The 25,229-nt window shown below is 33.5% G+C and overlaps 4 protein-coding genes and 1 long non-coding RNA gene across 9 annotated transcripts; 1 reads left to right on the top strand and 4 right to left on the bottom strand.

The window, feature by feature from the left end:
• The first annotated feature begins 751 nt into the window (after positions 1-751).
• Positions 752-5,682, top strand: LOC122579668. Of its 4 annotated transcripts, XM_043751887.1 has the most exons (12): positions 752-961; positions 1,331-1,766; positions 1,944-2,024; positions 2,111-2,170; positions 2,314-2,357; positions 3,088-3,130; positions 3,259-3,330; positions 3,463-3,564; positions 3,832-4,294; positions 4,721-4,822; positions 5,175-5,261; positions 5,346-5,682. In XM_043751887.1, the coding sequence occupies exons 2-9, from the start codon at positions 1,374-1,376 to the stop codon at positions 3,949-3,951; spliced, it is 915 nt and encodes a 304-aa protein (XP_043607822.1). In that variant the 5' UTR covers positions 752-961; positions 1,331-1,373; the 3' UTR covers positions 3,952-4,294; positions 4,721-4,822; positions 5,175-5,261; positions 5,346-5,682. The 4 variants fall into 4 exon arrangements, with proteins under 4 accessions (XP_043607822.1, XP_043607821.1, XP_043607819.1 ...); XM_043751886.1 differs by having other exon boundaries at positions 5,175-5,682; XM_043751884.1 differs by lacking the exons at positions 5,175-5,261; positions 5,346-5,682 and having other exon boundaries at positions 4,721-5,112.
• Positions 5,683-6,073: 391 nt separating this feature from the next.
• LOC122580185 lies at positions 6,074-11,612 on the bottom strand. Its single transcript, XR_006320756.1, has 2 exons — positions 11,550-11,612; positions 6,074-6,444 (listed from the first exon to the last, which is right to left on the bottom strand). It is a non-coding gene; the product is annotated as an uncharacterized LOC122580185 (long non-coding RNA).
• Positions 7,672-10,090, bottom strand: LOC122580184 (F-box/FBD/LRR-repeat protein At1g13570-like). Of its 2 annotated transcripts, none has more exons than XM_043752458.1 (4): positions 10,048-10,090; positions 8,697-9,324; positions 8,343-8,624; positions 7,672-8,259 (listed from the first exon to the last, which is right to left on the bottom strand). In XM_043752458.1, the coding sequence occupies exons 2-4, from the start codon at positions 9,282-9,284 to the stop codon at positions 7,936-7,938; spliced, it is 1,194 nt and encodes a 397-aa protein (XP_043608393.1). In that variant the 5' UTR covers positions 9,285-9,324; positions 10,048-10,090; the 3' UTR covers positions 7,672-7,935. The 2 variants fall into 2 exon arrangements, with proteins under 2 accessions (XP_043608393.1, XP_043608394.1); XM_043752459.1 differs by having other exon boundaries at positions 10,002-10,066.
• Positions 11,613-13,505: 1,893 nt separating the features above from the next.
• On the bottom strand, positions 13,506-15,540 carry LOC122580183 (F-box/FBD/LRR-repeat protein At1g13570-like). Its single transcript, XM_043752457.1, has 5 exons — positions 15,497-15,540; positions 14,448-15,106; positions 14,252-14,368; positions 13,999-14,157; positions 13,506-13,907 (listed from the first exon to the last, which is right to left on the bottom strand). Exons 2-5 carry the CDS (start codon positions 15,093-15,095, stop codon positions 13,608-13,610), a joined length of 1,224 nt encoding a protein of 407 aa, XP_043608392.1. The 5' UTR covers positions 15,096-15,106; positions 15,497-15,540; the 3' UTR covers positions 13,506-13,607.
• Positions 15,541-20,563: 5,023 nt separating this feature from the next.
• LOC122610794 (F-box/FBD/LRR-repeat protein At1g13570-like) lies at positions 20,564-24,827 on the bottom strand. Its single transcript, XM_043783750.1, has 7 exons — positions 24,803-24,827; positions 24,159-24,663; positions 23,830-23,965; positions 23,585-23,740; positions 23,311-23,499; positions 21,134-21,289; positions 20,564-21,044 (listed from the first exon to the last, which is right to left on the bottom strand). Exons 1-7 carry the CDS (start codon positions 24,825-24,827, stop codon positions 20,745-20,747), a joined length of 1,467 nt encoding a protein of 488 aa, XP_043639685.1. The 3' UTR covers positions 20,564-20,744.
• Between the last annotated feature and the right edge of the window lie 402 nt (positions 24,828-25,229).

Genomic DNA, 25,229 nt, shown 5'->3' with positions numbered 1-25,229 from the left:
AATTAAAATGGGGCTGTGTTGAACTTGTGTCTCTTCCACCAAAGAATATGACCAGCACCAACCCTTCTAAATGGCTTCATGTTTATTTTTTCTTTTATTAACTATTTATTTTAGGTTATTTTGTAACCTTTTTACTGTTCACAAATTGATCATTTTTTAGGAAAATATTATTGTTGGAATTTTACAAATATTATTAATATATTTTTTTGTATTTTTCTAAACTTTTTTAAATTTCAATATAAATGTATATGCATCTAAAAACAATACAACAATTAAAAAAAAATATATATCCCTTTAAATATAACTCGACCTAAACGAAATACCATAACCATCCAATAAATATCTTTAGAACAAAAAAAAAATTGGTTGAATTCTTTCATGGCCTAAAACAAATATCTAACAATAAAATCCTGTCGATGCCCAAAAGTCATGAGTATAAATAAAAACTGATTTTATTTAAAGAAAGAAAAAAAAATGGCATATAAAAGGTAATGGTGGGATTTGAACTCCCCACCTTCCCTTTAATAAGTAGCAATCCAACCATTTCATCTACGATATCCTTTGTTCATGTGTTAGCAAATATATTATACATCCTGGATGTGTTAAAGCCACAAAAAGACAAAATTTCACTATTTACATCCCATTCTTTTATTAAAGAAAGGAATTGCTTATAGTGATTTTATTATTATATTATTATTATTATTACTACTATACTACAATTGACCGAATTATCTAATTATCCATACATTACAGTAATTTATTTCACCAAAAGGTAAATTATCTTCGGAAAGAAAGAAAAATCCTCTGCGGCAGGCTGCTTCTCAATCGTCCACACGCTGATACAGATACGCGCGCACATAGTGTCCTTTTTTTTACTTCTACTGTCAAATCCAAAGCTAAAATACCCAAATCTTATCTGGCCGGTTCCTCCGCCGTCACTGCCGCCTCCGCTGCATCGTTTGTAAGTTATAGTATCTTTCAATTCTCCAAAATTCATCCTTCCTTTATTATTACCGTCAGTAAGTAATCTGTGTAGGATTTATGGTATGAAGTTATTCAATAAGTGGATTGGAATGTATTCAAGTTTAGTTTATTGTTTGTATATCTAATCTAGAACACTTTTATATTTATTTGTATCCGGTGGTATTTTTGCTGACGTCGAATGGGATCCATAAAACTTGTCAAGTCAGCAAAAATGGCACCTGATACATAGAATAATAGTATTTGAAAGACAAAAAGTCCCATTTATAAAATTTAAAGTTAGATGTATCATATATGCTACATATGTATTGAATTGAGTTTGATATTTCTTATGCTTACATGTTTGTAGCGTTTTGTTGCGATAATTAAAAGTAGAGTCATTGGTGAAGAAAATGCTTGCTTCAACAACCATGAACATTCTTAAATTTTATGGTTGCTATCGTCTCCAACCCCGAAATACCCATTTTTCTCAGAATATCCATCCCATCTCTTCTACAACATATTGTAAATCCGACCTCTGTATTTTATCATCGGCTTCAACCATATCTTCTTGCCCCCGGTTTTCTCCCTCTAGAACCGGTAGAAAGATGAGAAATGTCAAGGTTTCAGAAATGGGAGCTCCATTATGGACACAGAAAGACGATGAAGAAGAGAACATGCGTTCTTCTGATGACTTAACCATGAACGGAGACGTTTACCAGAAGACCTTGAGGTTGGTGGAATGTTCTATGTTTGCTGCTCTTGGTGGGTTAGTCTACATATTAAGCAGTTCTCTTGCAATTGAGGTACTTGACTTTGTTGACTCGAGTCTTCTTGGTTGATATTTTACTCGAGTTCATTAAAAATGAGGGAAAAAGAATTTTACAGATACCAAATCGTTCTTGGTGTAATTATTTCCGTGTTAGTGCACTAAACGTTTTACATTGCTTCAATGGATAATTAATTATGAGCGTATTTGACAGAACTACTTTGGTTGTTTCTTTGCTTTGCCCATAGTCTTCTCATCAATGAGATGGGATGTTGTTGCTGGCAGAAAGACTATGGTATGTAATCAATGATATTTTCCGATTTCTGAAAGTAATATCCTTTACGTGTTATATTTTCATTATTCGAGTTTCATATTTTGTAGGTGGCAACGGCTACGCTTTTGCTTGTTTTGGCTGGCCCTATAAAAGCAATAACTTACTTGGTCAGCAAATGTTTCTTTTGCAGTCAACTTATCTTTAAACTTTTGATTCAGTATATAGTTTAGGGTTTGGCTTATATCCTACTTCCCTTTATAAGTTGAGCTAAATCTCTATATCTTATATTCAATATATTATTGCATCTCAGCTAATGCATGGTTTCCTTGGTCTTGCCATGGGCTCTTTGTGGAGGTATACAATTGGTTCATCTTATGTCTATATGTTGTTGTCATATTTACGTATATTTTAAAAGGTTGGCCTTTTAGTGGTTCCAATAACCCCTACCAATTTCCTTTTCCATTTTACCTTTTTTGCTTTGGAGTCAACTTTGAGTTATATTTATTCAAGGTGTGAATGATGGTAAGTTGAATTGAGCATTTGAGACTATTTTCAAATTATACTTTGCCAACTTTTACATCAAGCAAACAAATTCTATTACGAAGTGGCGAAGTGCAACACTAGACTATACACATTAATTTCAGGATTGTAGAAAACTTTTAAAAGGTTTATATCATAACTAAGAGTTATAGGTGTACATTTTCTAATCAAGTTGTTTCCCAAGTTCACATTAATTTCAATGCTGTCTTGTATAAGTTACACATTATCATCCTATAATTTGCCTTTTCAATAAGTTGACTTTAGTGAAGATTATATACTGAAGATGTTTGACAAAATCTGTAATTAGGTTAGTATCTGATTTATGAGATAACTAAGAAGCAATGCTAATAAATTTGTTCTTCAACCAACCATTCAGATTGGAACTTTAAGTTGAACTTGAGGGTTCATTTTCCTTTCATTAGCTTATAGCTAACTGCAGTTTAGCAAAATAAGAAGTTGGCCATGCCTTCTTCTCATCCCCCTGTATTGTCTCTCATCCACTGATTGATTCTGAACCGTTCTTTTGTTATCTATCACCTCTCAGGTCAAAAACAAGTTGGAGTGTTTCCATACTTGTGAGCGCACTTGTAAGTCTCTCTCTCTCTCTCTCTCTCTCACACACACACACACACACACACAAACACACACACATACACACCACACACACTCATCTGGTAGTGATCAACGTTAGTGATATGCATCACAAACTCTGCAGGTTCGGGCTGTGGGTGCAGTGGGATATGTTTTGATGTACTCCTTTTTAATCAGAGAGAACATCCTTGCTTTGGTAACTTTACATACTTCATATGATCATATCTTAGATCCATCTTCCCCTGTAACCCAACAAAAAAGATTTTCACACAAATTCATATTGCGATTTTCGTTTGACTCGATCAATTTTTTAATTTTTTTTTTGTAGATCACGATAAACATTCATGCATCTGCGACATTTATCCTCTCGTCATTAGGCTTCTTGGCAATTCCATCAATGAATGTAATATATACCATTTTTGGGACATTGGTTCGTCTTATCACCCTCTTATCTACATATTCCATTTTAGGGAAATACCTTTGAGATCAGAAGGGCTAAACTTCAATTTCTAAAAAACTTCAATGAAACTGAAATAACACGATAGTTGTCACTTACAAAAAATAATGCTAACTTTTTTACTAATCCATACAGATGATCAATCTCAAAATAGTACTCTGACCTCAAAAGTCAACATAACCTTTTTCTTTGAACCTAAATAGCTAGTTATCTTCTCTAATTGATCCCTTCTTTTGGCAGCTTTTACTTAATTGCTGTTTCTTTGTGTTCCTGCTACATCTTCTATATGCTCTGTTCTTTTCAAGGCTTGGAATGAAGGCTTCCCTGAGATTACCAAAATGGTTTGCTAAAGCCATCTGACAGATTACTCACCCATTATGGATTTTTATTCAGTATTATCCATACTTCCATGAAGAACTAGATGCTCTCTCAATGTTAGTTCTATTTCATAATTCTGTTGTCAAATTACAGCCAATGCTTTGGCAATTGGGAAAGTATAGCTTACATTTTGTTCTTGTGTATAAGTTTTAATTGATACATTAACTGTTTCTCGATACTTGGCTACATGGAGAGAGTTCTATAACTAAAACATTTTGGTGAAGCATTTATAACACTGCTGTGCCATGATACTTGGACCCAAAATCTTGAAGAATGAAAAAAATTGAAGTTGAGCCCCAGGTTACTGCCCAGCTAGGTTTCAGAGGTATGCTTTTAAAAACTCACTGGTTTCAGCTTCATTTATTTCCAGGAAAGCTTTAAGCCATAACTACTGTTCGATTTTTTTTGCAATATTATGGCTACATGAATGTTGGTGTCGATGTCTATTTCATTATTGAAATTGGAAATTGCAAGTTCTATTGTTTATTAGGTAATTGTTGCACGTAATTGTTAATATGGTTGTCTCTCGTTTCTACATAATTTGTATTGCGATATGAAGCATCCTTATTCAGTATTTTAGTGTTTTTAGCACATGTAAAAAGGCTTTTCAAGACAGTACAATTTGTATTACGGGTTCTTTCTGCCGTAAATCTGTATTCAAATTATGGTGGATTGGTCATTTCACGTTCATTCTCCACCCTTGTTTACGCGATTATCTTCAAGCAACTGATGTTTTCTTTTATGCCAGTAGTTACAGTTTGGTGTGAAGATACATATAAACAAGAGCCATTGCTAAAAAAGCTAGAAAAAGTGAGGAGATTGTTGCGGGAAACAGGGACTTCATATTGATCGTGTAAGTTTAACTGGTAGTAACCATCTGGTGTTCCATTCTGAGACATTTTGTATTCACTTAGATTCTTGAGAACGTCCAAGGCATCCTACCCGAGTGTAGTTTCTATACATGTAGGGATCGATACGGGCCGAGATGATGTGTATAGCATATAGAACCACAGTTAGGCAAACATTGCAATTTAATAGATTGTTGAGGGCATTTCTATTGTATAAGAGATATTTCTAAGATTCTTTTTGACAATTGTTTTTTAGCTATTGCTATAAAGAGTTTTAGCCTTATATTTTGTTGCACTTTTGACTTGTGTTCCAATTTATTTTGAGCAATATCTCATATTCTCATGTTACTATATCAGGGGTGGCAAGACAGACATCTTGGATAAGGGTCAAAACGAAATTAAATTAAAGAAGTCAATCGGACCTTGATGCAGTAACAACACTTGGTATATACCATAGAAAATTTTACACCTTTTGGTCATGTTTTTCCTCTGACTTGGAACGCCATACGTTTGCTCCAAACCTGACAGCTAATTATCATTGGTGGATACTTGATCAAATTGAAACTCGGTGAGCATGAGTTCAGGAATGTTGGTCCAGGTGTACCTCCAATTCCTGGAGAGGATACTCGTTATCACTGCGTATTGAATAGGTACAAGACATAGGATGTTTTCGATTATGGGCTGGGGAAGCTCACCAATTCTATCCGAAGAAGAACGTTGTTGAGCTGGGGGATCACATCTTTTTATCTTAATTTGTTTTCTAACTCAAGAGGATCCTTATTTCAAAACGATCATTACCGGAAATACATCTTCAAGTTATAGGTTTATGGTTATATAATACGGATGTCATGTGGTTTTGTGATAATACAATCTTTGCTTTAATTTTTTTAAAAGGATAATTGATTGAAAATGGCAAATGATATTCATACTACTCTTTTTGATACCTATCACACTACTGTATTAATAACTTTGTATAGTTTATATAAATTGTACATTGTGTTAAGTGTATTAAAAAAAATGGTACGCATATCATTTCTCATTAGAAATAGATTGAACTTTCATTAATATTCTATCATTCTATGAGTCAATATATTATGTAAAAAACAATATATTATGTAAAAAGCATGTACTATGAGTTGAAAAGACATTAATGTGTAAAAAAAAGAGTCTGAAAACCATTTGATGCAGAAATTTGCTGTTATTTCATTAGTTTGTTCTCTTACTCATTGAGACAAATAAAATGATAAAAATGGATATGGTAAATAAATTGTTGCAGTAGCCAATTAAAGTATTAAACCATAGCCAATGAATCACCAAAACAGTCCAAGTTAATCTTTTGGCTCACGTTTCAGTTACATCGGGTGAGAGGAACCAGCAACTGAAAAGCTCACACAAGCAAAGAAAATACAGAACAAAAGGTACCAAGTCTAGAAAACTATACGTTATCACGACCATTCAGGTCTCTGCAATTGCTCTCAAAAAGATGAAGGGACCTAAAGTGATTACAAGCCACTATAAGGCATACATGTATTTAGACCCCTGGCTCAACAAAGATCTTTACTGCTGGCGATGCACGTGTGGACCTTAATAGAATTCTTAACATCTCCAATTCTTCATCTTTAGTTACCTTTTCGTAAGCAGAGACACATACACACAAATCACAACACTTATACTATGGCTGAACACAACAAGTTCAAAATTTCTGCGTTCGACTAAAAGTTTGAAACTTTGTTGTGGGTACTGCTTGATATGATAAATTTACTAAACCAATTTTTCATTCTCATTGAAATCCATACTTGGCGGCTTTGTATATGCATTATGAAAATGATTTATCCGTTTACTGCACATCGACCATTTTCTAGTGTTTTTGTTTTGGTTAATCTATCTTTGACTATGTCATTTTAGTTACAGAAGATCCATCCAAGAAAGCCAATGGACAGTTTCTTTTGTTTATTAGTCAAAATGCAAATCTGCAGGATAACTGCTAACTGCTCTATACGGTTGGTCATTCTAATTCCTAAGTTTGAGTTGCAAATAAACTACATGATTCTTATAACACATTTTCCGGGGGTCTTCGTGGAAACAGTCTCTCTACCCTCAAATAGACCGTCTAAATCTTACCAACCCTTACCCACCTTTGACGGGATTGCGTATTGTTGTTATTGTGATGGTTAATCAGTAAAATTTATCATATTGCGACATAAATACGGCGATTAAAAAGGGAATATACGCACCTGTAAATGATGAGTGAGTTGAAGAAACAAAACCGCAACCCACACTCTTTCACATTCTGCTCTTGTTAGCATAGAAACTGAATTACTCCACTAATCAAGTAGTTATCCAAGTTTAGTCTCTCTCTGTCACAACAAGCTACTTACGTTTCCACCCATATTTTTAACTTATTGGCAAAATCTTGCTATATTTATTTAGTTGTACAAAATTTGAAAACAAGGGGACCATTTGATTCCCTTTTTTAGGTAAGACCTTCCGTACTCCGATGTCCAATCCGTAAGAAGATAGTTATTCAACAACTAAAATCGAGTAAATTTGCTTACACATTCTTGAAAAGTCTGGGTGAAACATGTACCAAAGGTTTATTAGACATCAGTCCATAAAGTGGGACTGGAAACCGGTCCAACCTAAAACAACGTGGCTGACCTGTGAAGCTTTTAACCAGATTCTCAAAAAGACCTGTTTTGACCCATCATATTATCCAACCAAACCCACCCATGTTGCTAACCCTTTCTCTGTCCATCTAAATAACTGCACACTTATCCAAGGAATCGAACTCTAACAAGCAATGCTAACCAGATTAGAACGCTGGTAAAAATGAGAACAATTTGAAGCTTGAAGGTAATCAATGCCAACAGATAATGCAGTGCTAAAATAAGTCGTGCCCAACTGAAGGCACTACATAAGCCAATAAACCGCCACTGTACAGCCATAATATATACTCCAAGAAAAACAAGACTGAGATCAGGGCTATAACATCCATTGGATTAACTGATAAACGAAAAAAACACACACAGACAAACAAGTAGCACCTAACAACCAAAGGTCATCAAAATCAATCCGAGCAGTTATTCAGTGGTCTAATACGATTTGAAGCCAACTGCAATCAAAGGGGATCCAGATAATGTATCCTCCCTTTATACTTTCTAGGTGGACGCTCAACAATGATCTCTACATTTGGCGATGCACGTGGAGATCGTAACAGTTTTCTTAACATCATCACCTCTTCATGCATATCAACCTCATGGTGAAGGAATATGCTCACCTTCTCAAGCACAGGTGCCTTGGTCAAAATAAACTTCACAAAATCCAACTCGGATTTCATGTTGGCAAAATCTTCAATCTCAAATTCTCTCAAATGCTCCAACGGAATGGCTGAATACGTAACGTTGTCAATCAGAGATTGCTGAGTATTTGGTTCTTCACACATCTACAAAGGCATTAATATTTCTTATATCAGTATATTTGGTATAAGAGAGTATAAAAAGAAATAAGAATACTTGTGTTAGTTACCTGCAGCTTAAGCTTCTCAAGGTTTGGGGAACTTCTGATGATAAGAAGAGCAAAAGGTATATTCTGGGGGAAAAACACTTCGTCTAAAGTTAACTGTTTGACGTGGGCTAATGAGGGTGGAAGCTCTCGTGGAACCACACCCAGACAAAATACTACTTCAATTACCAACATCGAGACGCAGAAATGTTCAATCATATGTAAACACTCAAATAGGTCAGTAAGGGTGTATTTGTCCCAATTGAAAAGATATCGATTCTCGTAGATATGGAATTCAGTTATAATCTGCAATGACATATAATATTCTGATCAAGTCACGAGTGGACAAAAAAAACATCAACAATTCTCAAAACTTACCAGAGTGAAGCTCTTAAGTAATGGAGATTTCGATAGAAGATGGAGAAGTGTTTTTGTAGTAACCCTCACATCCTCGAGATGTAAGCTTTTAAGGCAATGAAATCCACTGAATGTTGGTCCAAAGTCGAGATCGCAGACATGGAGATATAGGTCTGTTAACTGATGCAACGAAAAGATAGATAAAGGCAACCGATACAGATGGTCATGATCACCCAAGTCAAGTTTAAATTTCTTGAGAGTAGTATTATTGTTCCTCGACAAATGAGTTATCATTTGGTCAATTTCAACGGATATGTTATTTATATTCAAGATAAAGGTGAACTCGTGTATAGGACCCTCGTGCAGAAACAACACTTTCTTTATAGCATCATAGATTGTACGCTTAAAGTCGCCAGGCATAGACCCCACATCAAACATATATACCGTGTCAAGCACAAGTTTAGGAATTTTGGCCCAATTGTATCTCCATTTCTTTGAGAGAATACTGGTGCTCACTGCATCTCCAAATGGCACCAGACATAGGATTGTATCTATTAGGGGCTGAGGAAGAGTACTGATTCTATCCAAAGACAATAGTTGAGGTTCCATCTCAGGACAATCTTGTTGGGTTGCTACTAACTAAACAATTCTGCAAAAATCGATTTATATTCAGTCTCATGTATTGTAGATAAATATACGGAATGTGCATAATGAAACACTTATTTAAGCAGTTTCCGAGTATTTGGGTAAAAGAGAAATAAGCACATAGTTTACAGACATTGAATAAAACACTTATTTAAGGATAATGATAAATAGGTCTAATTAAAAAGATAAGATCATGACACATTGCATGACAAGTGGTAAAGATAAAAGAGAGAACACAATATACATGTGTCAAACATCTAATTCATTAGACATCTCAATCATTTCCCCTTATTTAAGCATCAAAATAAGCCCTTGTTAAACATGTATCTCGAGAGACTTGCGATTGCTTATACAGTATGCTAATTGGAAAACAGCCCCAAACTGATTTATTATTAATTATTATAACCTTTTAAATATCGCGTTCACTTTCCTACCGCCCACAACCTCTCTCCACCACTCCGGTCATCACTATAAACTCCGGTAAACATAAATCAATTTTAGGTAATCATGTGGTTTCTCTAAACCCAGATTTTCTTTTACGCAGTCTTTTAATTTTACTTTTTAAGCTTATATTGTCGACTGTATGTCAAAATTAACTTTGATCCACCCTATGTTTTATTTCTAACTCTATTCTATTCTATTCTTTAGCATACAAGAGAAAAAATAAAAAGATTTACTTACAACTAGGTAAAATTGGATGGATCAAAACGGGGAAATGCAAACATACCTCCTGTCATTTGTTGACGTACCAAAAGAAAGCCTAAAAACTCCTATACTCTGAGTGAAAACAATTTTTATGCTTATATAGAGTAAGTTACATATATGGTCCTCATGCTTTGTCCAATATAACTCAAACGACCCACCTTCGAAATTTATTTATTTTCATAAACAATAAGTGAGATTCACCAAAGAAAATAAAAATAAAAAACAATAAGTGAAATGTCAATTAATGGAGAGCGACACACGAAACGGTTCACGTTTTACGTTTCTTTATGACCCGGATAAGAATTCTCTAAAGTTATATTAATTTTATTGGTAAAAGTTTGAAGAATTTCAACCTTTGAATTAAAATCAAATGTCTGGATTCAAATTTGATTTTTGAATCTTGACCATTGGTTTCAATGCAAGGATTAAAGATTCTTTAACTTTATCTTTAAAATTAATTTTACTTTAAAAGATCTCTAATCCCACCCTTAATAATTTTTGAAGAAGTTTGATCCTATGAACTTAGAATAGAGATAATAATAATAATAATAATAATAATTTATTATTATTATTTTTTATTTTTTTTATAAAACAACTATTATTATTATTATTCATTTTCTCACAAAATCAAATCTTTATATATATGTTAATTTGTTGTCTAACTCATTAGGATCCTTATTTCAACATATATCTAGAAATTATTATGTTCCCGATTCTTCATCCACTGATGTAGAAAATGCTCCAGTTTTCTCCTTTGGTACAATATTCTCCGCCGCGTGTATCCAGTATGGTTGTTTTCAAAAAATATTTTTGTCACACTGCTTCATTAATAGCTTGTACAATCAATATAAATTGTCTATTGTGGTAAAAAGAGTACAATCAAGATAAATTGTCTATGGTGGTAAATGTATTAAAAATAGTGATTCAAATATAACCTCTCATTTTAAATAGCTTGAACTTTCATAAATATTACTTGTATATCGTTCTGTGAGTCAATATTATGTAAAAAGCATGTACTATGAGTTGAAAAGACATTAATGTGTGAAAAAACACGAAGTCTAAAAACCATTTGATGTAGAAATAGGCTGTAATTTCCTTAGTTTGTTTTCTTACTCACTGAAACAAGAAATGATGAACATGGCAAATGATACGGTAAATCATTGTTGCAGTAGGCAATTAATTAAACCATTGCCAATAAATCACCAAAACTTAAACTCTTGAAGCAAAGTCCTAGTAAATCTTTTGGCTCACTTTTCAATGACATCGGCTGAGAGGAAACTGGCAACTGAAAAGCTCATACAAGCAAAGAAATAAAGAAAGACAGGTACCAAGTGTAGGAACACTCTTCAGGTCTCTGCAATTGCTCTCAAAAAGATGAAGGGATCTAAAGTGATTACAAGCCACTAAAAGGTATATAAATGTATTTAGACACCTGGCTCGACAAAGATCTTTAATTACTGCTGGCGATGCACGTGTGGACCTTAATAGAACTTTTAACATCTCTAACTCTTCATCTTTAGTTACCTTTTCGTAAAGGGATATCCTCAACTTCTTCAACACGGGTGACCTGGCCAAGATAAGCTTCACAAACTCCAATCCTGGCTTCAAGTTGGCAAATTCCTTAAGCTCCAACTCATTCAGATGCTCCAAACAAATGAATGTTAGATTACTTATAATTATAAAATCTAATTTTTTTAGCATTAAAGAGAATAAAATAAAATAAAAATACTCCGTATTATTTACAACTGGTAAAATGGATGCGTAAAAATGGGGAAATGCGAACATGCCTCCTGTTATTTGTTGACGTACCAAAAGAAGCCTAAAAAACTAGTCACTATAGAGTATAGTGTGAGTGGAAATTTTATACTTACATAAAGGGTAAGTTACATATATGGTCCTCATGCTTTGTCCAAAATAACTCAAACGGCTCACCTTCGAAATTATTTTCTTTAACAAGTGAGATGGCAATTAATGGAGAGCGAACGGTTCACAATATGGTCTCTCTATCACCCATAATCTTTTTACCCCTACTGTATGTAAAACAAACTAACCTTCTCCCTTGAAGCAATTTAGACTTTAAAATGATCATATTGTGATAATATAAGACTACCCACATCATTGAATCATCCCAACCTAATCTTTAATTAAAAAATAGTTTCTCTCTTTTCCATCAATACAATTCAACCAAACTCAAAATTTCACTCACACTCACAACCCAACCCAAACTATTTTTTTTTATGAAAAATGATTTATCCTCCTAAAAAACTAATCTAAAAATCCTCCTAATAACTCTAGCTTGTGACATGTGGATACCACTAATTTTCTTTTCTAATCTCATCCTCTGATTTTTCCACATGTCCTCATCTAAAAATTAGGAGGATCTTTAGGCTAATCTATTAGGAGGATTAATCATTTCCCTTTTTTTATTATATTTATATAAGTTATAACTATATTTACCATATTAAAAATAAATACTTTACTTTTAATAGGTAGAATAATTTTTACAATAATCTTATAAATATTAAAATAACAAAAACAAAATAAAAAAATTAGTAAAATAAAAAAATTTAATGTTTTGAAATAATTCCGTTTTTAATAAAATTTATGTTAAAATATTCGTAAAAAAAAAAGAAAGAAATACCATGTGTTTATATTTATGTGAAAAAAGTATGCTTAGTAAAAAATTAAAGAAAAACCTAACAAAGGCTATAATTAATTATGTGTAAAAAAGTTTTTAAAAATGTCACCAATAGGATGGTGACATGTGGCTTGTTTTAGAAGACAATCTAAGATTGGTTTTGGAGCACAGATCGTGAGGAATCGTTGGCTTCTTTAGACTTCTGTACTTTTATTTCAATATAATATTAGTCAATCTGTATAAAGGATCACCGATGTGGGTGGTCTAATAGTTATGTTAGACCCGTCGAAAATAAAAAACTCCTAAGCTTGTTAACATAATTATCCATTCATACTGTTGGGTTATTTGGAAATCCAAAATGAACGCATCTTCTCAACTCTAGCAAAACCCAGTCACTTTGATTTTCTACAAAAGAAATAAAAGCCACTGGCTTCTTAAGGGCATCTAATATAACAAATTCATTTAGCATTGACTGGAGAACAGGGTCTAGTTTTAGCTTTTAATTAGTGGTAATCCGTTTTGATCCGTTGTAGGTTGAAGTTCTAACTTCCTGTGAGCCTTTATACTTCCTAATCCTAGTACACTGATTGTGTAGAAGCCAACAGCCATGAAATCGAAAAAGATTAACCATAAAAAAAATACAGAGAAATAAATAGCAACCAAATACCGGATAAGAACAAAAAAAACCAAAAAAAAAAACAATATGATTATCAGGAAAAAAGAAGAGTAGACATTGTAATTTGTAAACACCAAATATAAATAGACTCCATTCTTAGTAAACGATAAGTTGTGAGTACATATACAGTAGCTTAAAAGCCAACACCACAAAATATTGAAAACTAAAGTGACTTGAAGTCAATTACATTCATCAGGCATATAATATGTTTAAACTCAACTTCATCTGGCACGGGTACATATATATGTTTAAACTGATCAACTTCATTTTATTTAATAGGCCGACGCTCAACAAAGATTTTTGCGTGAGGTGATGCACGAGGGGAGCATAAGAGAATTCTTAAAACCATCATCTCTTCATCTGTAGTAACCTCGTAGTAGAGGAATATGCTTACCTTCTTCAACACGGGTGACTTGGTTAAGATAAGTTTTACAAACTCCAATAAATGCTCTAAGTTAACAAAATCTTCAATCTCCAATTCTTTCAGATGCTCCAACCAAATATCCGAATAATCTTGCAAATTAATGGGCTCTATCTTGGATTTTTCAAGAAACGGATATTGAGATACCTAAATCATTTGGCATTAATATTTCTCATGTCAGTGTAATTTATAATAAGAAGAGAATAAAAAGGATATATAAAGATTAATGTTTAGTTACCGTCAGCCTAAGTTTCTCCAAGTTCGGGGAGTTTCTGATTACAAGACCCACAAATAGTAACCCACATTTCGCTATGAAAGATATATCTACAAAACAGAAGAATTTGAGGTGGACTAAAGCGCTGGGAAGCTCTTGCGGAACTCCTCTGTCTTCAAAACACTTGATCATAGCCAAATTGAAGATTAGCAAAAGAAGATTTTTCTTTCTTATTTCAAGTTGAATCAATGAGATACCTTATGTATAAATATTATACCTGAATAGCCGAATGACTAATACACAGATGTTCAATCACGTGTAAACAATCCAATAGCTTAGTAATGTTGGCATCATCGTCATCATCATCACCAATAATGTTTTCATCATCTATAATCTACGATAAATATATATTCAGACTGACTAGTTAATAAAGCTCGTATAGATTAATGTTGCATGTAGTAAGAAGTACTTACCAGAGTGAATCTTTTAATTAATGGACAACTGGACACCAAATGTATAAGCATGCTTTTAGAGGTGTTTACATCATCCAAGGATAAGGTTGTAAGGCTAGGAAATCCTTTGAACGTTGGTTGATCATCAAGATGACACCCATCGAGAGTTAGGTGTGTTAACCGTTTCAAAGAAAAGAAAGATAAGGGCAACTTATACCCACTGCCACTGGAACTATTTAAGTAAAGCGTAAGTTTCTTGAGGGTATTATTGCTTGATCTTGACAAATGATGTATTATTTGGTCAAGTTCAACACAACTTTTATCAGCTTTCATGCAAAGAGTAAACACATCAACTGGACCCTGGCGCGTTAACAAAACGTGGTATATACCATAGAATAATTTACACCTTTTGGTCATATTTCTCCTTTGACTTGTTACACCAAACGTTTTCTCCAAAGCGGACAGTTTATTATCATCGGTCGATGCTTTAAACTGAAATTCGGAAAATGCAAGTTGAGGAATTTTGGTCCAGGTGTACCTCCAATCCCTAGAAACGACACTAGTCCTCACTGCATCTTGGATAGGTAGATGACATAGGATGTTTTCGATTATGGGCTGGGGAAGGGCACTAATTCTATCCAAATTAGAAGAACGACGTCGAGCTTTCATATTCAATAATACTGCAAAAACCAGTGCAAGACATAGTTTAATAATTAGCTAGGTATACTTCTTAAAAAAAAAAAAAAAAAAATTTAACCCTTTGCGAATGATCAAAGTGAATTATTCAATTATCAGTTGGGCAATATCTCCTTCTTTCTGATTATAAACTGAACTAATTAATTATTTATACTATTCAACTTTGAGTCATATAATAATTGTATTAATTGGGGGTGTTGTTTAGAACCCTAAATAAAGCTTTATAAAAAAATTCCAAAATAATGAGGAACGAACTTTGAAATTCAAGAGAAAAAACTTGTAACAAATGAATTACATAAAATTAAATTAATTGATTAGTTAAGATGGTAATCATTAAGCAATGATCATAAAGGAGGAGATAGTGAGATACATACCTGAGTAAAAAACTCTGTCCTGCGTAACATTGTTTGTAAAAGGGTTATTTGATCAGTTTTATCAAAGATAATACAGAGTCGGTCCCTGTATTTTATGATGTTGCAAATTTATTTTCTTCGAACTTTCCTTATGCCGAGCTGGAGGTCCTTTTTTACCTTTGCTAAAACCTAAAAGCAGTCTCTCTATTTTTGGTAATACTGTTTACATCTCAATCTCTCCACTTTCTTCGAACTTTCCTTATGCCGAGCTGGAGGTCCTTTTTTACCTTTGCTAAAACCTAAAAGCAGTCTCTCTATTTTTGGTAATACTGTTTACATCTCAACCTCTCCACTTTCTTCGAACTTTCCTTATGCCGAGCTGGAGGTCCTTTTTTACCTTTGCTAAAACCTAAAAGCAGTCTCTTTATCTTTGGTAATACTGTTTACATCTCAACCTCTCCACATACTGTCGAATACGGTATTAGGACCCGAAACCCATTAAAAACGGTAATGGACATTACTTTTTACTTTTCTTACTAACAAAAAAATATAATGAAATTAAAGGCAATATGGCGTGAAACTATAATTTTTGTATTGTTATGATAACTCGATTAGTCGTTTAAAAAAAACATAGATTCTAGACATTTGTTATTACACAAATTCTTTATAATCCATTCCATATATATTGAATTAGGCTTTTTACACGCATGTTGCGCGGTTGTTGAATTGATCTTTTAAAGTTTTTAATATTGATATTAATAATCAATAAAATTAGTTTAGTTAGCATAATATTAAAGTTTGTAATATTGATATTGATAATCAATAAAATTAGTTTAGTTAGCATAATTAATAAAAGCATGAAAATTTAAAATATATATACGATTGAACAGGTGGACATGAAGAAGGAAAATGACGTTTAATTTGAAAAGAAATACTGCTAAAACACATCATCTCGTAATTGTTTCATATTTTTGCAAATAGATAAATATATACAAATGCCGCATGAAAAAGGGTAAAATACATCATTCAGAAAGATAATATTAAAAAAAAAAAATTACATGTGAACTTGGTAAGAAATAGCGGACAATCTAGAAGAAATTGTGACAAATGTTTTTATTTTTATATTTTAATAATTTATTTATTAATTAACAAAGATGACACGTAGGAAAGAAATTGTGACAAATGTTTTTATTTTTATATTTTAATAATTTATTTATTAAGTAACAAAGATGACACGTAGAAAAGATCCTACATGGCAAAGTCTAAAGGTAGTTTTGAGTTGAGGTGGAAGGCTTTAGAAAATTAAGATAACTACTCTTTTATTATAGATATAGATATAGATATAGATAGATATAGGTTTTTGTAAACATTTGTTTACCATTCTAACATTTCTCGATTTAAATGTTTGATAAAAGAAATATTAGAATGACAAATACAACTCATGTGACATCAATAAAAATTATATGTTTGTAAACATTTGTTTGTCATCCTAGCATTTCTACATTAAATGTTTTATGTATCGTTTTTTTTTTTTTATAATTTTTCATAACACAGATGTTAAGACCATCTCTTCAAGTTTTTTCTATAAGAAAATTTATATCTTTAATCTTTTCACATCTAACATATTTCCCGTACATAGATTGATGTTGTCGAAAGGTTAAATACTTAGAAGGCAATTGTTGGGAAAATCTTAAAAAGACCATAGGGGTTGAGTATTGTAAAACATGTATTAAAGTAAAACAAATAAGACAAGATTTTGACCCTTAGATCATGGTTAAATTGATGCACGAAGATTCACAAAGCAAGTGATGCACGATTATTTTATGATGCATAGTGATCTTCAGTAAAGAAAAACCTATTTTTTTATTTGTTTTACTTTAACACATTTTATTTTACCTAAACCCCCCCTATATATTGTACCAAGTTTTTGGGTAGGTATAGCTGATAATTTTGAGCCAAACCTCAAAATTGGCATCTTGATGGTGGGATAAGGGCTTGTGACCATAAGGTCATGAGTTCAAAACTCAAATAGGGGGTTTTCTCATATTTAACGAGTTTCGTCCTGAATTGATGTGTGGTGGGGATATGATCGGGTGGTACACTGGTGTCACGATGATACTCCAGTGGTCCATTAGTGATCCAAGTTTGCCATTAAAAAAAATAAAACTAAGCCAAACCATTTAAATGAACCCATCTGAGTGACTTAATTATGTTTTGGGTCTTTGTTGGGTCACACACGAAAGGACACCTCGCCACCTCGTCGAATGGGATTTTATCACAATTATTTCATCAACTAGGATGAGCAACCCGGTCTGACCTGAACCAACATGGCTGATCTATGAACCATTCAATCAGATTCTCAAAAAGACCTGTTTTGACCCATCACGTGATCCAACCCAACCCACCCATTTTGAGCTTAGTTTCTCATTGTCTCTATCCATCTATATACCAGCAGACTTAAACCATCTAAATGGGGTCCACTTGGGTGAGTTTTTCATGTTTTGGGTCTTTGTTGGGTCACAGAAGAAAGGACATCTCTGCACACAATGCTCACGATGCCACGTTTAAAACGATACGATTGGTCAAGGGAAATAGGAGGAACAAAATTTAAGAAAAACCTCAAACTACAAAATCACCATTCCCTTGCCTAAGATCAACAACAGCCACAATCCTCTCGCAACACTGGCAGCTTTACTACCATCCCAGGGCGTACTATTGACCCCCAAGAAAATCATTATGTTTGATTTTCAACATTGTACACAGCTTGTGTTGAGATCATCAAATCACAAAAAATTTAACAATACAAGCTCGACAGCAATAAACTTTCAAAATAAACTGCTAGTATAAGGAGTACATTCAAACTCGGCTTCACTTTAATCATCATCAGGACGCTCAACAATTACTTCTACTAGAGGTGATGCACGTGGGGAGTGCAAGAGGTTTCTTGATATCAGCATTTCTTCATCCTTAGAGATCTCAGGGTCGACAAATACGCTCAACTTTTTCAGCATAGACGACTTCGTTAAGATAAGTTTCACAAACTCCAGTTCATGCTTCAAATTATGCATATCTACAATCTGGAACTCGTTCAGATGTTCGAACCTAATATCCGAATAATCTTTCAGTGTAACAGACTCTATCTCAGATGTGTCAACAGATGTACGTATCATGATACATCTACACGGAATGTAAGTAATCCTCATGTCAGTGTATTTGGAATATAAGAATATATACAGAAAGGGCACACGAATAAGTTCAAAAATTTTTTTTGGAAGGTTGAAAAAATTCAAGTTAATCACCGTTAGGAAAAGCTTTTCCAAGTTAGGGGAGCTTCTTAATATAATAGTGCATTCTCGAGTTTTTTTTTTAAAGGATAGGAAAAGAAAGGATTGGAAAATTTCTCTATTTTGCATTCTTGAGTTTTTTTTTTAAAAGAAAGGAAAAGGGAAGAAAAAAAAACAAGGATATTTTTGAAGTAAAAACTTTCCTCCCATTTTTGGGATGATTTGGATGGAAAACTTTTAAGTTATATGTATAATTACTAATTTACCCCTATTAATTAATAACAACTTTATAGGAAAAAAAACATAATTGTAAAATTATAACTTTTTCTCCTTTCTTTTCTTTTCTTTCTATCTCAAGAACACTATTAATTTTGTGTTTTCTTTTCTTTTCTTTAGTTTTTCATGTAACTCAAGAATCTCTTTTTGATATATAATTTTTTTTCTTTTCTTTCCTTATCCAATCTTTTCCTTTCTTATCATTTAAAAAAAAACTCGAGAATACAGTGTAAGACTAAGATAAATATTAAAGTATTATGTTATGGTGGAGAATAAAATACAAACCCTGGGGAGATTGAAGTCCAGAAGAAATGGGGAAACCGCCCGCCGTTATGATAATATGTCGGAGCTGGCTTAACTTTTTTTTTTTTTTTGGCTTATTGTAAATTAAAATTAAAAGTATAGGAAAGGGAGGATACGAAAAAAGAAAAGAAATATAGTAGTTGCGGCCTGGCGGGCCGTTTAAAGAAAAAAAATACCAGTAGTGGCGGGAATAAAGAATTGGAAATATAGGTTTGGGTTTTTTATTTTCATAAAAAAACCCTAGTGAGTTTTAATAAAATGAAATAAAAACTATATGGAGGAAGCAATTAAAAAAAAAAAAAAACCTCATCCCAAATCATTGCAATTACTCGATTAGCATTTGTAAAGTTTGTTTGTAAACATTTAGTATTTCTTTATTGAATGTTTCATTTGTTTGTCTTTATATGATTTTTCATTACACAGATGTTAAGACAATCACTTCAGTTTTTTTCTATAGGAAAATCTATTTCTTAAATCTTTTCACATCTAGCATTTCCAGTACACATATTGATGTTGTAAAAGTGTTAAAAAGAACCATATATATTGTACCAAAGTTTTTGGGAAAGTTTAGCTGACAATATTGAGCCAAACCATTTAAATGAGGTCTATCCGGGTGACTTTATTATGTTTTGGGTCTTTGTTACACAAGAAAGGACACCTCACCAGTCACCACCTCGTCGAATAGGATCTTATCACAATTATTTCGTCAACTAGGATGAGCAACCCGGTCTGACCTGGACCAACATGGCTGATTTGTGAAACATTCAACTAGATTCTCAAAAAGACCTGTTTTGACCCATCACATGATCCAACCCAACCCACCCATTTTGAGATTAATGTCTCTATCCATCTAAAATTCTAAATAACTGCAGACTTAAACCATCTAAAGGGGTCCATCTGGGTGAACTTTTCATGTTTTGGGTCATTGTTGAGTCACACAAGAAACGACACCTCTTCACACAATGCTCAAGGTGCCACATTTAAAACAATATGATTAGTCAAGGGAAATCGAAGGAACAAAACTTAAGAAAAACCTCAAACAGCAAATCACCATTCCCTTGCCTAAAATCAATAACAGCCACAATTCTCTCGGAACACTGGCAACCTTACTACCATTCCAGAGCGTACAATTGATCGGCCATATATACTATTACCTTAGATCAAATTTGTAAAAACAAGATCAATGGATAAACATTCATAGTTGTCAGCATAAAGCCATAAATTGTTCTCAAAAAAACCTCTAGAGGTCCAAGAAAATCATTATGTTTGACTTTCAACATTGTACATAGCTTGTGTTGAGTTAGTGAGTGCAAAAATCTCAAAAATTCTAACAATACAAGCTTGACAGCAATAAACTTTCATAATGAACTGCCAGTATAAGGTGTATATTCAAACTCACCTTCACTTTAATCATCATCAAGACGCCCAACAATAACTTCTACCAGCGGTGATGCGCGTGGGAAGTGTAAGAGGTTTCTTGATATCAGCATTTCTTCATCCTTAGAAACCTCAGGGTCGACAAATATGCTCACCTTTTTCAGCATAGGCGACTTTTTTAAGATAAGTTTCACAAACTCCAGTTCATGCTTCAAGTTATGCATATCTACAATCTGGAACTCGTTCAGATGCTCCAACCTAACATCCGCATAATCTTTCAGTGTAACAGACTCTATCTCAGATGTGTCAAGAGATGTATCATGATACATCTACAAGGAATGTAAGTAATCCTCATGTCAGTGTATTTGGAATAAGAATATATACAGAAAGGACGCATGAAAAAGTTCAAGTTACTCACCGTTAGGAAAAGTCTTTCCAAGTTAGGGGAGCTTCTTAATATAAGACTAAGGAAGGGTGACCCATATTCGTCAATGTAACACATATCCTGTAAAATGAATTCTTTGAGGTGGACTAAAGGGGCTGGAAGCACTTGTGGAACTCCATCTGCAGCAATTTATCATTTGGTATGCTCCTTAATTAGTTGAAAATTTGTTTTTTTCTGTTGAGTAATTTATCATTTGGTTTCTAAGCAATTTATTATACACTCGTTGAGTGTTTGGTACAATGGAACGGAAAGGGTGGAATGAGAATGGGAAAGACTGGTCTTCTAACAGCTTCTCGCAATCATAAATGAACATTATGTACTAAACAAACTAAACTATTTACTACTATAATGACTAAAAACAGAGTTCAAATTCCGCCCCATGTGCCTTTAACTATGGTGCTACGCCATTTACGTCTTCCATTTTGGTGGTGAACGTATCAGTGGGGACCGTCATTGACCGATAATGGGCCAGTTATCCACTACAACTAGTCAACTATAATGAGTAAGCTATTTTTAGTCTGATAACTCCATCAGCTGAACAGTAAACATTTCAAAAGATGGTATTTATGTAAAAAACTACTAAGATAACATATAATATTTTGGCAATTATTATGAGAAAACTTTCATTTTAATTTCTTAGAAGACCACATGAACCATTTTGGGAGCAGAAAATGCCTGTTGGAGCTTTTTGTGCACACATCTTTGTAAAAATGTTGAATTGTGACAAAAATGAAAAGAAATGTATGAGATTTTGAGTATTTTATAACAAAATCTGTGTCATACATGTAATCTGCCTACTCTATGCGCCTAAAACCCGGAAGTGTACCAATACAGGAACCGTGACCCGGACCGTTACCATCTCGTTCGGGTTGGGGCGGGTCAAAAAAAGGTCACAGGTTTTTGGGTCAACTGCACATCCTTACTCTATGTAATAATCATTATTATGTCCTTTTTTTTAGTGTCATGTGCTTTTTCTAAGTGGTCATTTAAACCGGGACGAACAGATGGAGCCTTTTACAATAAAATTAGCACTTAATAAAAAGAACATACATTCCCAAACCTCATAAGTTGTTTTTATTTGAGGCGTTATACTGAAATATGAAGAAAAAAACTAAGCATCTATAAATATTTATATATAGATTTAAGTTATGGCGGAGAATTAATAAAATACAAACCTGATTGAAAATAGAAGATTGAAATCCGAAGGAAATGGAAAAACAGCCCGCCCTTGATGATAATAAGTTAGCGGGGGCAGACTTTGGCGGTGGCGGGCGGGAATAAAGACCGGGAAAATTATATGGGAAATGAGTTAAGGATATGTTTTGTAAAGGTTTGAGGAATTTTTTTGTTTTTTGTTTTTGGTGAACGGATTGGTATTTTTACAAAATAAAAACTCAAAAAATAAATATAAATTGTCTCAATCTAAGTTAAGTGGTAACCTCTCACATATTAAATTTTTAATTTAATAAATAAATGATTGATCTTATGTTTTTTATTATTTTAAAAATTAGTATGTTTTTTTTTAAAATTTAAAAATAAGTATGCGAGTGTTTACACTGCTCTATTCTTAAGTTTTTTTTTAAAAGAAAAAAGAGGAAAAGAAAAAAAAAAAGTAGAAAAAAGACATTCTTGATATATTTCATTAAAAGAAAACAAAGGTAAGATTGGGAAAAGTCATATCATTTTAGACCAAAACTTTCTGCCCAAATATGGGCTGATTGTGGAAGAAAGTTAGTTGGTTAGGACAAAATTACTAATTTACCCTCTTTATAAATTTTATTATCTACTCCTCTTTCACCCAAATGGACATTATTGTAAAATTCTATTTTTTTCCTTTGGATGAGAGGGCGGTTTCCGAAAAGTCCTTTTTCTTTTGGTTTCATTATTTCTCTTTCCTTTCTTATTAACTTAAGAATGTTATTAACTCTTAATTTTCTTTTCCTTTTTATAAAAGGCTTTTTCTAAGTGGTCATCATACGAAGTACCAATGGCGGAACTTGTACAGTGTCTTTTTGGGGACCCCCCCCCCTCTCTCTCTAAGAATAGTACCGCAAATGGGAATGGCGCTCAACACTGATTTCTAACACGGGCGATACACTTGGGCAGCATAACAGATTTCTTTAAAACTGCATCTCTTCATCCTTTGTAACCTTTACGTCGAGGACAATTCTCGCCTTCTTTAGCACAGGTGACTTGGCCAAGATTAGCTTCACAACCTCCAACTCAGTTTTAAGGTTGGCAACATATTCAATCTTCAATTCATAAAGATGCTCTAGCCAAATATCAGAATGATCTTCCAGTGTAACAGGGTTTGGATTCCATATACAACACTCTCTACTCTAAAGGAAGCATCACATTTCTTGTGTTAGTATATATTGTCATGACAATCAAAACTAGAATTTAAGATGAACTTGTGTTAGTTACCAGCAAATTAATTATCTCCAAGTTTGGGGAGGATTTGATCAAGAAAGCAAGAAGCGGTAACCCAAGATTGCATATGAAACACATATCTAAAGACAGGTATTTGAGGTGGACTAATGAGGTTGCAAGCTTTCGTGGAACTTTATCTTCAGTTAAACACTAATACCAAAAGCAAAAACAAAGATTAACATGCAAAGTGTTTGTTTCAAGTCAAATCAATGAACGTCATAATGGTATATTAAGTTTACCATGTCCATCCATTCATTAGCAATTGTCAGATGTCCAATCAAACGTAAACGCTCGAATAGTGGCTCAATCAAGGGGATGTGGCCAAGATGGTAAAAATCAGATAGAGACTGCAAAAGCTTACAATATTCAGATAAACTGTAAAAACAATGAGTACAGATATTAAAGTAAATACTTACCAGAGTCACTCTCTTAAGTAACGGAGATTTGGATAAAAGATGTAGAAGTGTATTATCACGTATTCTTACATCCTCCAAGCATAAGGTTGTAAGGCTAACAGATCCACTGAATGTCGGTTGAGTGTAAATATCACAACCACTAAACATATCACCAACCACGGAGATGTAGGTCCGTTAATTGATGCAACGAATAGATAGATAATGGTAATTGATACGGATCACAGTCTCCACTCCGCAAGCGAAGTTTCAGTTCAGTGACAGTATTGCTCCTTGACAAATGAAGTATTATTTGATCAATTTCAAGACATCTAGCAAATTCACATGCCTCTATGTCAAGGGTGAACTGAAGTATTGGACCCTGGTGCATTAACAGAACTTGGTATATAACATAGAGAAATTTACATTTCTTGAGAATCTTGTTATGAGGATTTTGCAATACAATTCCTTGTTCCAAAGAAGACAGTTGATCGCTACCAGCAGTTAGTTCTTTAAATGTATCCTCAACAAACACAAGTTTAGGAATTCGGGTCCAACTGTACCTCCAATTCTTTGAGAGAACACTAGTCCTTACTGCGTCTCGTACATGTAGATGACATAAGATGGTTTCTATTATGTTCTGAGGGAGGGTGCTGATCATATCTTTAGTCCGACACTTAGCTTCATCTCAGACTGTCTTTGTTGGATTAATACTACTACACAAAAGCTACATATATATTAGTCACTGTAAAAATCCATTGAAGATAAAAGACTGAATAACAAATGTACTACAACAGTGAGCGACATTATATGCAAAGACCCGTCATTTCAATGAAAAACGTCATGATTTTTTGGTGTGGCAATGCCTAAGGCCCAAAATCCTTAGTTAAGTGGAATGAAACTCTAGTAACTAAAATACTTGTGTAATGTGGTATCAAGAAAAGAGTCTTTGTGGGTTCATACTATTAGATTGTAAGGTGAGAGCATTTGGGAAATTGATTCAAAAATTAGAACTGCTTGGAGCTAGAAATGTATCTCAAGTATGAGGGACAACCCAAGGTACTTTATTTAGAATGAGAGAAATTTGAGATTATTGAGCTAATGTGAGCTAAGGGTTCTCTCTCTTCTCTCTCTCTAACCTCTCCCTCTCCCTAACGGTAACAAATTTCTAGATCTAAGATCTGAATTTGTGATCCGAAGAGTGGGATTGAGATTGAGATTGAGAGTTTGAGATCGAGTTTATCCCT

This window comes from Erigeron canadensis, chromosome 8 (assembly GCF_010389155.1).
Source record: "Erigeron canadensis isolate Cc75 chromosome 8, C_canadensis_v1, whole genome shotgun sequence".
NCBI classification, from domain to species: Eukaryota; Viridiplantae; Streptophyta; class Magnoliopsida; order Asterales; family Asteraceae; genus Erigeron; species Erigeron canadensis.
The sequence above is the reverse complement of the archived record's forward strand: the minus strand, read 5'-3'. Positions and strand labels throughout refer to the sequence as shown.

Excerpts from the sequence above, each read along its gene's own strand:
- LOC122579668 (XM_043751887.1), top strand. The coding sequence starts at position 1,374 with ATGCTTGCTTCAACAACCATGAACATTCTTAAATTTTATGGTTGCTAT. Across the intron at positions 2,025-2,110 it reads TTGCTGGCAGAAAGACTATG|GTGGCAACGGCTACGCTTTT; the intron begins GTATGTAATCAA and ends CATATTTTGTAG. Across the intron at positions 3,131-3,258 it reads CCATACTTGTGAGCGCACTT|GTTCGGGCTGTGGGTGCAGT; the intron begins GTAAGTCTCTCT and ends CAAACTCTGCAG.
- LOC122580183 (XM_043752457.1), bottom strand. The coding sequence starts at position 15,095 with ATGAAAGCTCGACGTCGTTCTTCTAATTTGGATAGAATTAGTGCCCTT. Across the intron at positions 14,369-14,447 it reads TAATTAAAAGATTCACTCTG|ATTATAGATGATGAAAACAT; the intron begins GTAAGTACTTCT and ends TATTTATCGTAG. Across the intron at positions 14,158-14,251 it reads TTAGTCATTCGGCTATTCAG|TGTTTTGAAGACAGAGGAGT; the intron begins GTATAATATTTA and ends GCTATGATCAAG.
- LOC122610794 (XM_043783750.1), bottom strand. The coding sequence starts at position 24,827 with ATGACGTTTTTCATTGAAATGACGG. Across the intron at positions 23,741-23,829 it reads CTAATGAATGGATGGACATG|TGTTTAACTGAAGATAAAGT; the intron begins GTAAACTTAATA and ends TTTTGGTATTAG. Across the intron at positions 23,500-23,584 it reads TGGAGATAATTAATTTGCTG|AGTAGAGAGTGTTGTATATG; the intron begins GTAACTAACACA and ends TGCTTCCTTTAG.
- LOC122580184 (XM_043752458.1), bottom strand. The coding sequence starts at position 9,284 with ATGGAACCTCAACTATTGTCTTTGGATAGAATCAGTACTCTTCCTCAG. Across the intron at positions 8,625-8,696 it reads TACTTAAGAGCTTCACTCTG|ATTATAACTGAATTCCATAT; the intron begins GTAAGTTTTGAG and ends ATGTCATTGCAG. Across the intron at positions 8,260-8,342 it reads TTGAGAAGCTTAAGCTGCAG|ATGTGTGAAGAACCAAATAC; the intron begins GTAACTAACACA and ends ATGCCTTTGTAG.